The sequence below is a fragment of the Stigmatopora argus genome, chromosome 10 (assembly GCF_051989625.1).
Source record: "Stigmatopora argus isolate UIUO_Sarg chromosome 10, RoL_Sarg_1.0, whole genome shotgun sequence".
Taxonomy (NCBI): Eukaryota; Metazoa; Chordata; class Actinopteri; order Syngnathiformes; family Syngnathidae; genus Stigmatopora; species Stigmatopora argus.
Window position 1 is genome coordinate 250,284 of NC_135396.1, and position 14,668 is coordinate 264,951.

The 14,668-nt window shown below is 54.3% G+C and overlaps 3 protein-coding genes across 4 annotated transcripts; 2 read left to right on the top strand and 1 right to left on the bottom strand.

Moving 5' to 3' along the window:
• Nucleotides 1-101: 101 nt before the first annotated feature.
• On the top strand, nucleotides 102-1,589 carry LOC144083177 (claudin-8-like). The gene has a single exon (XM_077610747.1). It carries the CDS (start codon nucleotides 186-188, stop codon nucleotides 1,128-1,130), a length of 945 nt encoding a protein of 314 aa, XP_077466873.1. The 5' UTR covers nucleotides 102-185; the 3' UTR covers nucleotides 1,131-1,589.
• A 1,119-nt stretch (nucleotides 1,590-2,708) lies between these two features.
• On the top strand, nucleotides 2,709-9,997 carry LOC144083162 (glutamate receptor ionotropic, kainate 1-like). The gene is made up of 16 exons (XM_077610719.1): nucleotides 2,709-3,198; nucleotides 4,980-5,147; nucleotides 5,228-5,485; nucleotides 5,568-5,749; nucleotides 5,822-5,875; nucleotides 5,961-6,134; nucleotides 6,225-6,368; nucleotides 6,512-6,619; nucleotides 6,702-6,743; nucleotides 6,826-6,939; nucleotides 7,022-7,225; nucleotides 7,314-7,537; nucleotides 7,633-7,751; nucleotides 7,818-8,035; nucleotides 8,111-8,336; nucleotides 8,416-9,997. Exons 1-16 carry the CDS (start codon nucleotides 3,108-3,110, stop codon nucleotides 8,703-8,705), a joined length of 2,616 nt encoding a protein of 871 aa, XP_077466845.1. The 5' UTR covers nucleotides 2,709-3,107; the 3' UTR covers nucleotides 8,706-9,997.
• Nucleotides 9,998-10,893: 896 nt separating this feature from the next.
• On the bottom strand, nucleotides 10,894-14,134 carry LOC144084015 (transcription regulator protein BACH1-like). 2 transcript variants are annotated; one of them, XM_077612259.1, is made up of 6 exons: nucleotides 13,995-14,134; nucleotides 12,931-13,181; nucleotides 12,133-12,852; nucleotides 11,856-12,062; nucleotides 11,311-11,503; nucleotides 10,894-11,245 (listed from the first exon to the last, which is right to left on the bottom strand). In XM_077612259.1, the coding sequence occupies exons 2-5, from the start codon at nucleotides 13,165-13,167 to the stop codon at nucleotides 11,318-11,320; spliced, it is 1,350 nt and encodes a 449-aa protein (XP_077468385.1). In that variant the 5' UTR covers nucleotides 13,168-13,181; nucleotides 13,995-14,134; the 3' UTR covers nucleotides 10,894-11,245; nucleotides 11,311-11,317. The 2 variants fall into 2 exon arrangements, with proteins under 2 accessions (XP_077468385.1, XP_077468384.1); XM_077612258.1 differs by having other exon boundaries at nucleotides 10,894-11,503.
• Between the last annotated feature and the right edge of the window lie 534 nt (nucleotides 14,135-14,668).

Consider the following 14,668-nt stretch of genomic DNA (forward strand, 5'->3'; position numbering starts at 1 on the left):
GCCAAACAGTAAACACAAAACAAGCCGACCCTCATCCTCATCCGCCAGAGCCAACCAGGCGCCGGCAAGCGTTTCTCCCAAAACAAGCTCGGCCCGAGCTATTAGCAGAGCCGGCGGCGGCAGTGGGGGAGCCGTCACCGCCACAGCCACCTCCGTCACCACCGGCCTTTCCGCGTCGTCGCGCCATGGCCAAAGGAATTTGCGAGATGGCCGCCATGTGCCTGGGCTTGGCGGGGCTCCTGGGCGCCGCCGCCATCACCGGCATGCCCACCTGGCGGGTGACGGCCTTCGTCGGGGAGAACATCGTGGTGATGGAGACGCGCTGGGAGGGCCTGTGGATGAACTGCTACCGGCAGGCCAACATCCGCATGCAGTGCAAGGTGTACGACTCCCTGCTGGCCCTGCCGCCCGACCTGCAGGCGGCCCGCGGCCTGACGTGCTGCGCCCTGGCTCTGTCGGCGGCGGGCCTCCTGCTGGCCGCCGCCGGCCTGCGCCGCGCGCCCTGCTTCGCCGGCGACCGCCGGCTCAAGACGGCCGCCTTGGCGGCGGCGGGCTGCGCGCAGCTCCTGGCCTCCGTCTGCGTCCTGGTCCCCGTCTCGTGGACGGGTCACGTGGTCATCCGCGACTTTTACGACCCTTTGCTGATCGACGCCCAGAGGAGGGAACTGGGGGACGCGCTGTACCTGGGCTGGGTGACGGGCGCCGTCCTCTTGGCCTCCGGCTCCTTGTTCCTCTGCGGCCTACGGGCGGCGGGGGAACGGAAGCCCCGCCCCGCGAGCCTGGGGCCGGCACGGAGCCTCCCCGGCGCGGCAGATCCGGGCGACGCCGCGTTCCTCCCGAGCGGGACGGTCTTGTATCGGGTGGGCGGCTCGGGAGCGCCGAGCGCCGTCTACACGCCGCCGGTCTCCTCGTACGCGAGTCAGAACAGGGCGGCGTACACGGCGTACACGGCGCTAGACTCCTCGTACCTGAGCCATATCGGAGCGCCGTACACGCTGCCGTACGAGGGCACGCCGTCCTACCAATCCAGCTTCCGGCTAGCACCTCAAACGCCCGTTTTTATTCCGTATAAATGGTCTAAAATGGAAGTGGCGTCTGACGGGGGGAGCAGCCCGAGCATGTACATTTGACCACGTTTGTTCAAATGGCCTTCAAACGGGCTGAGGAATTAGCATTGTGCAAAGAAAAATGCTACTTGTCGCTGCTACTTGACTTTGATGGCTCTGTTTCCCCTAGCAACGTGGCAGCTCTGAGGTCACGTCGGTAGGGGGCGATGAAAAGGCTTTTTATGCTTCCGCCCGCAATTGAAATGAATTTATCACTAGTAGACGTCCATCCAATCCATTTGAAGTGGGAGACTTGCAGTGAATGTTCTTTCGCACCCAGCCTTTCCACTTCAAGCGGATTGGGCGTCTATGGCAGACCATGAGTTAAACTTGTTATATTTACTAAGTTGACTTATTATAAGTATCAAACAGGGCAAAATCCAGCATTTAGTTACTCATTGTTTGGAACAAAAACTGTCACATGAATGGATGAAAATGTTTAAATTCATAGTCTTAGCTGCCATTAAAAGTAAATTACTACCATTTTTGTCTGCATTGCCAATATTTACCGCCAGGAACCGCCATAGTACAAAATAAAAGTAGACTGGTACTATACATATAACTTTTTTTTTTCAAGTAAATCCTCTCCTAAATGAAAAATAATATAACTTATTAACCATTTAACAAATACTATCATATAAATAATATTTAGAATATATCATAAAAATGCACTAGAAATGACAGAAACGTGGTGACTTACAATTTGAATGAATATTTAAGGACTTTTTATTTTTAATTTAATTTCCCATATTTAGTATTTTTTCAGGTACTGGTGTGTTTCGCTAATGATTTATGTATATATTTTTTTACGTAAATTGGGGCATCCAGGTCTTGGGAATTGGTTTGAAAAGAAATGGTTTTGTCATGAATAAAGTCGGGAAGACAAAATATGATAGTTTGTTGATTTGGAACCCCCAATTTCGAACCAGTTTGAGAATAATCTGGAAGACGGCGTCGGAGGAAGAGGAGGAGAAGGAGGAAGAGGAGAAGGAGGAGGATGAGGAGGAGCCATGGCCAAGATTACAATTTTGGCCGCACGGGCCAAGATTTAATCAGGGTTCCTCGGTGTTCCCGAGCAAAGACGTTGTCGAGGTCGAGCGCGAGCAGATTTCAAATTAATCTCCACCACGTATCCGTGTTTGCGGATCAGCCGACTCGCCCGTGTCCTCAATCGGGCGTCCAACTAAGGCAGGCCCTGGGCTGTCGGCTCGCCGGAAACACCCACCTTTCACAATAACGCCCCGATCGTTGCCTTTTAAACCGGTCAGATGTGATTGAGATAGTGGAAAGTGTGGAGGTCACATCACCATTTGCTGCTGATTTGGCTCACTTTCTCTTCTCTTCTGTTCCTGATGTTATTTTTTCGTCCTAAAATGGGTACTTCTGGTGAATTTGGGGGCATTTCAGGGTCACTTTCTATACATTTTGGATGCCACTTCCTGTTTATTGATCACTTTGAGTTTAGAGGTCGGACACCCCTGCCGTATCCACTCAGGCTGCAACTTTCCTAATCCGGTCTGCTGCGTTTTATTTTGAAGTTATCGAGCGGAACGGCCGTTTGCCGTCCCCCATCCTCCCAAACCTCTCTAACCCTCCCTCTTTCCATCCCTCCAACTCCAAAGCCTCCAACATCCTCCCTCCGTCCCTCCCTCTCGCCCTCCCTCACATTTCCAATTCAAGCGTACGCCGGGAAAAGCGCCGCCAAAGACGACAAAAAAGATGCTCGGAGCGGAGTGAAGATGGAGAAGGAGAGCCCGTTTTAGAGGGATTTTAGAGGCGGATTTTGGAGTCCACCCGAAGACATCCGGCCGCCCCCCGCCCCGAGCCTCCCCTTCCTCACCCCCTTGACCCGCCATGAGCGAGACGGCGGGCGACGCGGCTCAAGGGCCAGCCAGCTGGGGGCCAGGCGCGGGCGTTACCGTGAGCGTTACCGTGAGCGTGAACGTGAGCGGAGGGAAGAAAAAGTGATCTCCATGCTGGAGAAGAGAGGACGAGAGGACCATGGCCAAGGAGAAAGGGAACGGCCTGCTCTTGTCTCTGCTCTACTTGACGGCAGAGTTCTGGCTCACTTGGCAGCAGGTCCTCCGGATCGGTGAGTCCATCCTCCACCCTCCATCCTCCACCTCTCGACCCTCCAGCCTCCTGCCCAAAACGTCTCGCTTCCCTCTCTGCCCTAACTTCATTTCCTGACTGTCTGGCTGCACCGAATAGGCTCCAGAAGACGCCATTGGCGTGGATTTTTTGCCACTTTTTTATGATTCTTGGGGAGTTTTGGGGTCAATTGTTGACTTATTGTTGAGACTGGGAGGGGCGAATCATTTGCTCCTCCCAGTTTCAATGAATTGGACGTCTAACGCTGTCCGTGGCGGCCAGTGCGTGGCCTACTAAGACTAACAATGTTTTTTTTAAATTGTGACTTTAAGAGTTTTTATTTCTTTGGGGCACTTTTTTGCAGACTTTTTTTAGTTGAGCTTACGTTTTCCCTTTTTAGTTTTACAGGTATTCTGGATTTTGCAATTTTGGTTGTTTTGGCAGGATTTGTATTGAGCTTTCACATCAGGGGTGGGCAAACTATTCCAGAAAGGGCCAAAGTGAGTGCTTTGCTTTCAATCTGGACAGAGCAAAGCTTTCCACAATACTAGTGTCCTGCAAGTGCAATCAGTGGATTGGCATCAGGTGCTCCTCACAGCACAACCCCCGCTGGTTCAACTTTGTCAGCTCGGTCGGTCGGTTGGTTGGGGCTGGATGGCTTGAACCAAAAGCGGGCGGGAGGCCCGGCAGCCGATGCACCCCGCCGTCATTCTCCCGCGTCGACCGGATTGAGACTCGTCGTAGAGTATGAGCACAAAAAGCAGGAAAAGGGGCTTTCCTGGCCCCTGCCAAGATGGCCTCCGGGCAAATCAAGCTTTATTTTTCGGTCACGTCATTTGAAAATATCCGTCAGCTGCGGGACGAACGGCGTGGCGGTGCTGCCCGCCACCACGTGACCCCATTCGTCGTTTGCCCGACTGGCCGGCTTCCGATGAAGGGAGAGCCTGTGTTTCGGGGAGGGCCGGCACAGCGGCACAACGGCGTAGTGTTCCGCTCTGGCGGCCGCCGACGGGCCGATCGTCGTCCCCGTTTGATGTGCGCCACTGAGCGCTCTTTGTTGGGCCCATTTTTGGGGGAGTGACCCTGGTCGCCGGGGAACCCGACGGCTAGCTTGCTAGCTCGCTCGCTACGTGATACGAAACGGGCTTCAGTGGAAGCTGATGAGTTCGTTTTGGGGAATTGGTTTGCTGGGAATTCGGTTTGAGGATCTCTTGCTGTGGATTTAGGGGGCTTGACATGACGTGAGGGCAGAAATTGCAAGAGATCCGTCCAATGTGGCCCGTAACGGAAGCCCGCCATGCCCTGCCCTGCCCTGACTTTGCGCGCCGAGGAGATTAGCGTGGCTCGTTTGAGGATTTCTCCTCATTACGGAATGCCGGGTCAAACAGAAGGAAGGAAGGAAGGAAGGGCCGGCAGATGTTAATTGGAAGCGGCCATATGGGCCAGATTAGCGGCAGATGAGAATGACAAAGATAAGGTCGCCCAGACAGCCGCCCGTCGACGATTGAGGGCGATTAACGAGGCCGCACAGGTGACCCCACAACGCCGCCCTGCTGGCCGTGGCGGGAAGTGAAAGAGTTCGAATGGCTCAAAGTAGTTTGGGCCAGATGATGGGAATATAACGGTTGCTCTTGCAAAATTTGCAGTGCAGTCCCTCATTGATCCTTTTATTAACACGTCATTGGGAAAATACACACTTTTTTTGTCTTCCTGTTGGGCAGCGCCGTCTTATTTTGCGGCAGATTTCGCACGCTTGACGTTTTTGCGCCGCTGGTCTTGCAGGCGGCATTTTCGAGACCCTGGAGAGCGAGCCCATCGGCGTGGAGGAGCTGGCCTTCAAGTTTGCCGTGGGCAACATCAACCGGAACCGCACGCTGATGCCCAACACCACCTTGACCTACGACATCCAGAGAGTCAACCTCTTTGACAGCTTCGAGGCGTCCAGAAGAGGTAAACGAGGCGGCGGTGGCGGCTCACGTCCATCGGCGGCTCCGTTTTCCCCCTCTGATGAGGCTTCTGTCCGAGGGCAGCTTGCGACCAGCTAGCGCTGGGCGTGGGGGCCGTGTTCGGACCTTCGCACAGTTCGTCGGTGAGCGCCGTGCAGTCCATCTGCAACGCCCTGGAAGTGCCGCACATCCAGACGCGCTGGAAGCACCCGTCCGTGGACAACCGGGACAGCTTCTACATCAACCTCCACCCCGAATACGCCTCCATAAGCCGGGCCGTGCTGGACATTGTGCAGTACTACAAGTGGAAGACGGTCACCGTGGTCTACGAGGACGCCACGGGTAAACAAAAAATCCCCCAAAAAGCGCAACAATTTGTTGAAATGGGCAAAAGTAGACGTTTTTTTCGTTTTTTTTGTCAAAGGGCTGATTCGCTTGCAAGAGCTGATCAAAGCGCCGTCCCGCTACAGCATCAAAATCAAGATCCGCCAGCTGCCGGTGGGAAGTCGCGACGCCAGGCCGCTGCTCAAGGAGATGAAGAAGGGGAAGGAGTTTTACGTCATATTCGACTGCTCCTACCAGACCTCCGCCCACGTCCTCAAGCAGGTAGCGTAGCATTCCGAGAGGGGCCGCTAGTCTTGAAAATGAATCGTCCGTGCGTCTCCGGACTCTCGGCAGATCCTGTCCATGGGGATGATGACGGAATACTACCACTTTTTCTTCACCACTTTGGTAAGCGCGAGGGGCGACGGTCACGGGTGGGTGGGACTTTCCGCCCGCGGATGGCGAGCAACGGACGTCCCGTCTGGGCCGGCAGGACTTGTTTGCGCTGGACCTGGAGCCGTACCGCTACAGCGGCGTCAACATGACAGGCTTCCGCCTGCTCAACGTGGACGACCCCAAAGTGGCGGCGGTGGTGGAGAGGTGGGCCGCCGAACGGATGCAGGCCCCCTCCAAGGCCGAGACGGGAACCATGGAGGGCGTCATGACGGTAGGAAAAAGAAGCCGGGGGAGCCGGGCCGGCCGGGGGAACCGGGCCATCCGGGCCAGCCGGGTGAGCCGGGCGAGCGTCTCTTTGCAGACGGAAGCCTCCCTGATGTACGACGCGGTGTACATGGTGGCGGCGGCCTCGCAGCGTGCCGCCCAGATGGCCGTCAGCTCGCTGCAGTGCCACCGACACAAGCCGTGGCGCTTCGGGGCGCGCTTCATCAACATGCTCAAAGACGTGAGTGAGTCGGCCGCGACGCCCTAGCCGGCGTCCTAGCCAAGCCTAGGACGGCGGTTTTGGCGAAGGAACCAGCGGGGCTCACTCAGCCTCCGCAGAGGGAGGTGAAAATAACGGCCAGGGACGGCGGCTTCCCCCCGCAGGCGCAGTGGAACGGCTTAACGGGACAAATCGTCATCAACAAGACGGACGGCCTGCGCAAAGATTTCGACCTGGACGTGATCAGCCTGAAGGAGGACACGCTGGAGAAGGTGCTCCAGGACTTTTTGGACATTCTCTCCTTTGAGTGGGGCAAGCCTTTCAAAATGCTCTTTCTTTCCCGTCTGCCGCAAGATCATCGCCGGCAACAACCGGCTGAATAAAGTCTGGAAAAAGGTGGGTCTGACTCGCGAGCGGTGGGCTCCGAGGAGATCTAGATGGGACTCGTGACCGGTGGGCTGCCTTCCCTCCTTCTCAGATTGGCGTGTGGAACTCCCAGACGGGCCTGAATTTAAGCGAGAGCAACAAGGACATGGGCAACAACGTGACCGATTCCATGGCCAATAGGACCCTCATCGTCACCACTATTCTGGTGAGCGACATTAGCGGCGGCGGTGCCGGCAATGACGACTGGCTTACAACGACATTTCCGGCTTTTCCTTTTCTTTCCCCAGGAGAATCCCTACGTGATGTACAAGAAGTCGGACAAGCCGCTGTACGGCAACGACCGCTTCGAGGGCTACTGCCTGGACCTCCTGAAGGAGCTCTCCAACATCCTGGGCTTCTCCTACGAGGTCAAGCTGGTGTCGGACGGCAAGTACGGCGCCCAGAACGACAAGGGCGAGTGGAACGGCATGGTGCGCGAGCTCATCGACCACGTGAGTAGCAGCAGTGGCCCCTTTTGGGGGAGGAGCCTGGGCTCTGGGCAAGAGGAACAGTCCGGACGTGACGTGACCTCCCGGGCAGGTGGCCGACCTGGCGGTGGCGCCCCTCACCATCACCTACGTGAGGGAGAAGGTGATCGACTTCTCCAAGCCCTTCATGACGCTGGGCATCAGCATCCTCTACCACAAGCCCAACGGCACCAACCCGGGGGTCTTCTCCTTCCTCAACCCGCTGTCCCCCGACATCTGGATGTACGTTCTCCTGGCCTGCCTGGGGGTCAGCTGCGTGCTCTTTGTCATCGCCAGGTAATCTTCTTCTCCTGCTCCTCCTCCTCCTTTGCCTTGCCTCGCATTTAGCGGCCGCTTTTTCGGTCCGTTAATGAGGCGCTTTGTCCGTTCAGGTTCACGCCGTACGAGTGGTACAACCCTCACCCCTGCAACCCCGACTCGGACGTGGTGGAGAACAACTTCACGCTGATAAACAGCGTGTGGTTCGGCGTGGGAGCGCTCATGCAGCAAGGTACGCAAGGCCGCGGCGCGCCGGACGGCCGCATTTGACGGACGGCGCATCCGCGGCGGGCGGCAGGTTCCGAGCTGATGCCCAAGGCGCTCTCCACGAGGATCGTGGGCGGGATCTGGTGGTTCTTCACGCTGATCATCATCTCCTCTTACACGGCCAACTTGGCCGCCTTCCTGACCGTGGAGAGGATGGACTCGCCCATCGACTCGGCCGACGACCTGGCCAAGCAGACCAAGATAGAGTACGGCGCCGTGAGGGACGGCTCCACCATGACCTTTTTCAAGGTGAGCGTCGCGGGGGAAGGCCGGCGGAGCGCCCCGCCCGGCTGACCGCCCGCCCGCCCACCGTCCGTCCCGCAGAAATCCAAGATCTCCACCTACGAGAAGATGTGGGCCTTCATGAGCAGCCGCAAGAACACGGCCTTGGTGAAGAACAACCGCGAGGGCATCCAGAGGGTCCTGACCACCGACTACGCTCTCCTCATGGAGTCCACCAGCATCGAGTACATCAGCCAGCGCAACTGCAACCTCACGCAGATCGGGGGGCTGATCGACTCCAAGGGCTACGGCGTGGGGACCCCCATAGGTAACCAAAGGCGGGGACTCCGAATCCAAGCGGCCGAGGGCGTCGGCTGACGTAAGGCTCCTCCTGGGTTCTTGCGCAGGTTCCCCCTACCGGGACAAGGTGACCATCGCCATCTTGCAGCTTCAGGAGGAAGGCAAGCTCCACATGATGAAAGAAAAATGGTGGCGGGGCAACGGCTGCCCCGAGGAGGACAGCAAGGAAGCCAGCGCTTTGGGCGTGGAGAACATCGGCGGCATCTTCATCGTGCTGGCCGCCGGCCTGGTCCTCTCCGTCTTCGTGGCCATCGGAGAGTTTGTCTACAAATCCCGGAAGAACTTGGACATCGAGGAGGTGAGCGTGGGCCAGTGCGAGTGGCACAACAAGTACTGACCACCCGGCCGCGGCGCAAATTGCTAAGGAACAAAAAAAAATGGACGTGGCCGCGTGGAGGCCACGAAAAGCTCTTTTCGTGCGTCACTTTTAGCGCAACTCGGCGTCCGATTCGACCCTGGAACGACATCGTTGATTCCGCCCTTCCCACTGGAAATGGACAGATATCTTGTGTGTGTGTGTGTGTGTGTGTGGCTAAAATCAAGCTAGCTCTCCAGGCTAATGATGCTTTACCATCAGGGCCTTTCTGTTTTTAATCCAAATTGGAACTTTCATTTGTGTGTCCATTTTTTTGGTGGGCGGGCAAATCGGGGAACGAAATCCTTTTCGTTTTGTTTTGTTTGGACGGCATTTGCAGATTCAAAGAAGAACAGACAGGCGATGCTAAGGTTTGCAAACATTGTTTCATTATCCGTCAGTATTGTTGTCACGTTTGTTGTGTTCATGAAGTTGATGTCTTCTTTTTAAGTATGTCACCATGGACAAAAAGGTCTTCTTATAATATCCTTTTATCCCTTTGTGTCGATTTGCCCATTTCGCCCCCTTCACTGTCATTTTATAGCATGCTGGAAACATTTATTATTGGACTTTTCAGGGCCAAGCCATACTCGTATTTAGCTGATTGGACGGCGCTAGGCATCCAATGCGTCGGCCCCAAAGAATTGGACACCTAGCTTTGTCAATGGCGGCTGAACTAGGGCTTCCACCATTAATGGACTCATTGATCAGCCAACGAATAGGATTTTTATAGATAATAAACTGTGATCCACCTCATAATTGTCCCATTTTTGGAGGCCATCTTTATCGCGTGTGCATTTGAACTGGGCCCGCCCGACTTTTGCGCCCAAGGTTGGCGGGAAATGCCCTTTGGCGGCAGCTAATCTGCCGCCGTCCGGTGTTTTTTTGGCCCGCCGGCCCTCCTCGGCCTAATCCCGTCAATAGAATACGAGCCCCCCAAATGAAGTTGGCGGCGCTTGGCGGGGATCGGCTTATGGCGACGATTACGCTCGCGTCGCTCAAAGGTCAGGGACCTCGGGCGGGGGGCGGGGCCCTCCGTGATAGTCAACCGGGTGACCCCCACCATACGATGCAAGATTTTTTTCCATCCCTTTTTTGTTCAAGGAGAATTTGACAGAAAAGATATCAATGAAAATATTAAACTGTTAATGATAAAGAATGTGTACCAAGGCCCCTTTTTCTTCACTCAAAATTGTACTACTAAATGGCAATATACAATCCCATTTCCATATTGTTTTTTTTCTAATTTTGAAAATAAATACATTTCAATAAAAGTGTTTCCCGTTATTATTATATTTTTTGTTAAGTGACCCTTTTAAAAAATGGATTTAGAAAATGTGGGAGTTAAAAAAGTCTTTAAACATCTTGTGGCGACTATCAAAATCCACGCGATGAGGTAATAGGCTCAAGTTTGCTCGAAAATGGGAAAATGAACCAAAAGCGGGGCAAACAAGTACGGCGATAATATGATTTTTTTTTTTTTGCCAAGGACAATTTGAGCCAGTCGGTCGTTGGGCCGGTCGTTGGGCTGGACGGCAGCTGCGAGCGAGGTCGAGGGCCGCCGCTAATCCGCGGCGGCCTCATTCATGGCAGATTAAAAACCTGCTCCCGTTTATGATTAAGACCGCAGGGTTAGAAGATTAAAGAGCGGGCGAACAAAATGAAAGCACTTTAAGCCCAATCCCAGAATTCATCAGCATCTCTCCTGCACCCCCCCCTCCCCAGGCACGCAAAAGCCCCTCCCCCTGGCGGATGGCTAACCCGCCCGCCCGCCATTCATTGATAAAAGCTCCTCACTTTTCACATGACATCTTCCAATTACGGCGCCGATTATTCCTCCGATAAAGATGGCGGCCCGGGATTAGCAAACAGGCGGATTAGGAACGAATTAAAACATCTCCACTTTTGTCTCCGGCACCCCCCGTTGTTGATTTTAGAAAATTTCCAAGTTACGACTGCACTTTGATTGGAATGATTTTTGGAAATTCATTTTATGATTTTGTAAGGAAAATGCTTTAAGTATAGTTGTTAAATCGAAATTAAAAATGGAATTGATATGTGGCTCAGGCAACAAAAAGTTGATTTTTACTGCCACCTAAAGGTGGTGCAGTTCTACTACAGATTTTCTCTTTTTTTTCATTGTTTTTTTTGGAATGAGCATTTAGGAGTATTCTGTAGAAAAATGATCTTTATTTAAAAAAGGAAGCATTTGAAGAGCAACCGTTCTTTTGCATTTGCATTTGCATTGAATTGCATCTCATATCGCAACCGTTTATTTTGAAAAGTACAAGCTAGCATGAGTTTGTGTTAGCGCTGACAGTATTCTCATTTAAATCCAGTTAGTGACTTGCATATTTGTTAAGAAACACAGTACTATAACGGTGCAATAATATAACACTGTCAACGGTCCGCGGATTGGACGTGTATGGCCCTCAATTTTGGCTTTTTTTCCTCAAAATTGAGTCTTGAAAAAGAGGGCGTTGTCTTATATTCGGCCCAATAGGCTACTCCACGCCTTGAAACTAAAATCCAACCAAATATAAGATATATAAGTCCACGGTTGGAAATGAGAAAGACGTCCACCCACCCTCTTTTCAGTCCGGCTCGACGTCGACGGCGTCCTGGCGGGCCTCCGGCGACGGCGGCGACGGGGAGAAGCGGTCCGGGCCACGGCCGCCGTCCCAGGCGCGCCGCCGCAGCCCGCCGATGCTCCGTCGCGTTTCCGCCAGGTTGTGCTGCAGCTGCGTGCGCTCCTCCAGAAGCTTCTCCCTTTCGCCTTTCTGATGCCGGTGGAACCATCCAATGGAAGAAAAAACAAATCAGTGGCTGCCCATCCGGTCACAACTTTCTAAAGACGCATTTCTCAATGTCAGACGTTCAGTCCATTAGAGGCGGGAGTCCATAGTCTTCTTAATTGCCGGCGGGAGCATGGAGACGCCCCACCAAGATGGCCTTGGGGCGGCCATCTTGGTAGGGGCCAGCTTCTCGCCAATGCACTGACATTGAAATCAAGTCAAATCTCTAGAGGAGTGGTTTGCTCAGAGCGTCCGTTCGTTTGCCGCCGACCTTCCGCCTCAAAGGGACGAGACGTCGAACCGCGCCACTAATCGGTCCAGGCGCCACGCCACTCACCAAGATGGCGATCTCGCGGTCCAGGTGGTGGATGCCGTCCATCTTCCTCTTCCGGCAACGCTGCGCCGCCGCCCGGTTTTTGCTGCGGCGGCGGACGTCGTGGACCAAATCCAGCTGCTCGGGCGTCATCGGGTCGCGTTTGACCAGCTGCTGGAAGGCGCTGCGGCTCAGCGTGGAAATGTGCTCCACCGGGAAGGGCAGCGCCACCTGTCGGGCGACCGTCCGGAGACGTTTGCACGTGGCGGAAAAGGAAGGTGGCGAGAAGGGGGGAACCCACCTCGGCCGCTCTCCGGCGGTTGGCTTCCGAATCCCCGTCGGTGTCCGCGTCGGAGCCGTCGCCCGAGTTGAGCGAAGACGTGCTCTTCTCCGACGGGGACGGCGCCTCGCCGCGCGACTCGGGCTCCCCGCCCACGTCGTCGGCGTCCAGATCCCTGAGGAAGGGACAGTCGGACGGATTGGAACTCAGGTCCAGATGGCGCAGCCAAGCGAAGTCCGAGGAGGCCTTCTCCGGGTCCAGAGGGGCCGCCGTTCCGGCCGGGGAAGACTCCGACCAGAATCCCTGGGCCAGGTGCTCGGCCACCTCGCGCTCCTCCCGACTCCTGCGGAGGAATCCTTCGGATGGCTCGGCGCCGGGCCCCGGCCGAGTCGACTCCCGGCCCTGGGCGCCGTCGTCCCGGACGCCCGGAAGTGGGCGCGCCGACGAGGAAGCCGGGAGCCCGCCATCGTCGTCCCCGCCGTCTGGATCCGCCGCGCGCGGTGGGAACGCAGGCGACGGGTCCGGGCCGGGCGGCCGGGCCCGGCGGTCCCGCCGATGGGACCCGGGCTCCGCCTCCCCCACGGAGAACTTGGGGAGGAGGAAATGGAAACACGCCGACTCCAGGTCGGCAAATCCCAAGAGTTTAGCGCAGCTTTGAATGTGGTGGATATTTTCTTTGGTGAAGAGCAACTTGGACGTGTAGGCGAACTGCAGCAGAGGTTCGAAGCCCCGCGCCGTCACCTGAGGACCGGGGGCCTTTTTTAATCACCACAAATTCTTTCTTGCCGGGACGCACCGGACGGACGGAACGGAACCCACCTCCTGCGGCAAGGCCAAGACGGTGTCGCGTTTGGAGTCGGCGGCAGCCACGCGGAAATACTCGCTGCAGGACGCCAAGACGGCGGCGTGGGCCCGGAAGCTCCGGCCCTCCGCCACCACGGTCAGGTCGCACAGGAAGTCCCGTCGCCGCTGCTCGTCCAGACAGCGCAGGACGTGAGCGCTGTGCACCGCCGACTGGAAGGTGAAGACGGAGACGCGCCGGCCTTCGAGCGCCATGCTTCACTCTCGGCCTGCGGGGCGGCGATGAGTGAACTCCGTCATTTGTGAACTCGGTCATTTGTGAACGGCAGCACCAGATGCCTTGACATTTGTAAAAGAGGCCGTTGAGAAATAAGCTAGTTATGACTTTGTTTTACTGTGATTGCGTTTGATGGGAATATTGCCTCTATCAACATGGCCGCCCCAAGGCCATTTTTCAAGTGACTTTTCGAGCGACTTTTGCTTTTGCCATGAATTGACATCATCCCCGGACATACATACATGGCTGTCAGGGGTAAAAAATGTGTTGTCAATAACTCAAAAGAGTTGAAGAACATGAATTCACTCATTTAAGTTGTCTTGGGAAAATGTCAGTCGTTCCATCCAACTTGAATCACAACTGGGCTTTTGTTTTGGTCAATTCCGAACGTCACAACTCATTACAAGTGAATTAAGCGTTCGGTTTTGTGACGGTCACGAGTCCAAATATCAAGCGAGTCAGTGTTTTTCTTCGCACTTGTAAGCTAGTCGAAACAAGTTGAAAACGCTGACTCATGATTGGCCAACTTGGCGGAACACACGAGAGGGGGGGGGGGTCAAAAATGCCCGACGGAAACCTTAGTTGCACTTTTCTCTGCAAATAATTGATATCAAACTTCTGAATGTTTTCAAGGAGGTTGGAGAGAGTAAAAAAAATACCAACAAAATCAGTTTTGAGGCGAGGTCGGCGTCTTCAAATAACGCGAGCAACATCTTAAAGTTGTCATCACTAAACTACGTTGAAAGAAACGTAGTCGGTTCGGAATAATTGTTTTTTTAAAAAGAAAAGTAGAATTGGCACTGACCTGGCGTGTCAGCTTGTTATCGGCAGCATTTGTGTGCTTTCAGTCGAGACGAAAGTGCTCATCCGGAATCACAGTCAGCAAAAACAGAAGCAGCAGCAGCCGCCGCGGAGAGGCCTGTTGCGCATGCGCGGAAAACAAACACCACTTTGTGGTAGTAGTATAATACACTACATATGCAAGCCTTTTTTTTCTCTCTACAAGGCCGTACGACTTAAAACGCAGTTCTTTGTCCATACTGCGCTTTCACTCTTACATTGTGCTGATATGGAAGCGTATATAAAATGAAAACGGGCTAGAAAATCTCTACGTTTGAAATCATTACTATACAGAATGCCGAGCAATTTATCTCGCCACCAAGCACTCCCAGTTCAGTTGGACTGGACGTCTATTGACCTCAAAGGCCAGTCAAACAGTTAGTAATAGATTGTTTTACGTTCGTCTCCCATTGACAGCAATAGGTTTCCGCAATTAATAGCCGTAGAGTAGTAATCGTGCATAGCCACACGAGGGCGGTTTCCCCCAGATCAAACTTGATTTTTATTTACAGTCGCCCTGCTGTAACTGGAATGCTCAAGCTTGTCTTTTTGACCTGCCATTTCTTTGGAATAACTTTTCTTTAAGTGTTATACATCCTCTATGATTTATTTTTCTTATTTAGAATCCTGCATTTGAGC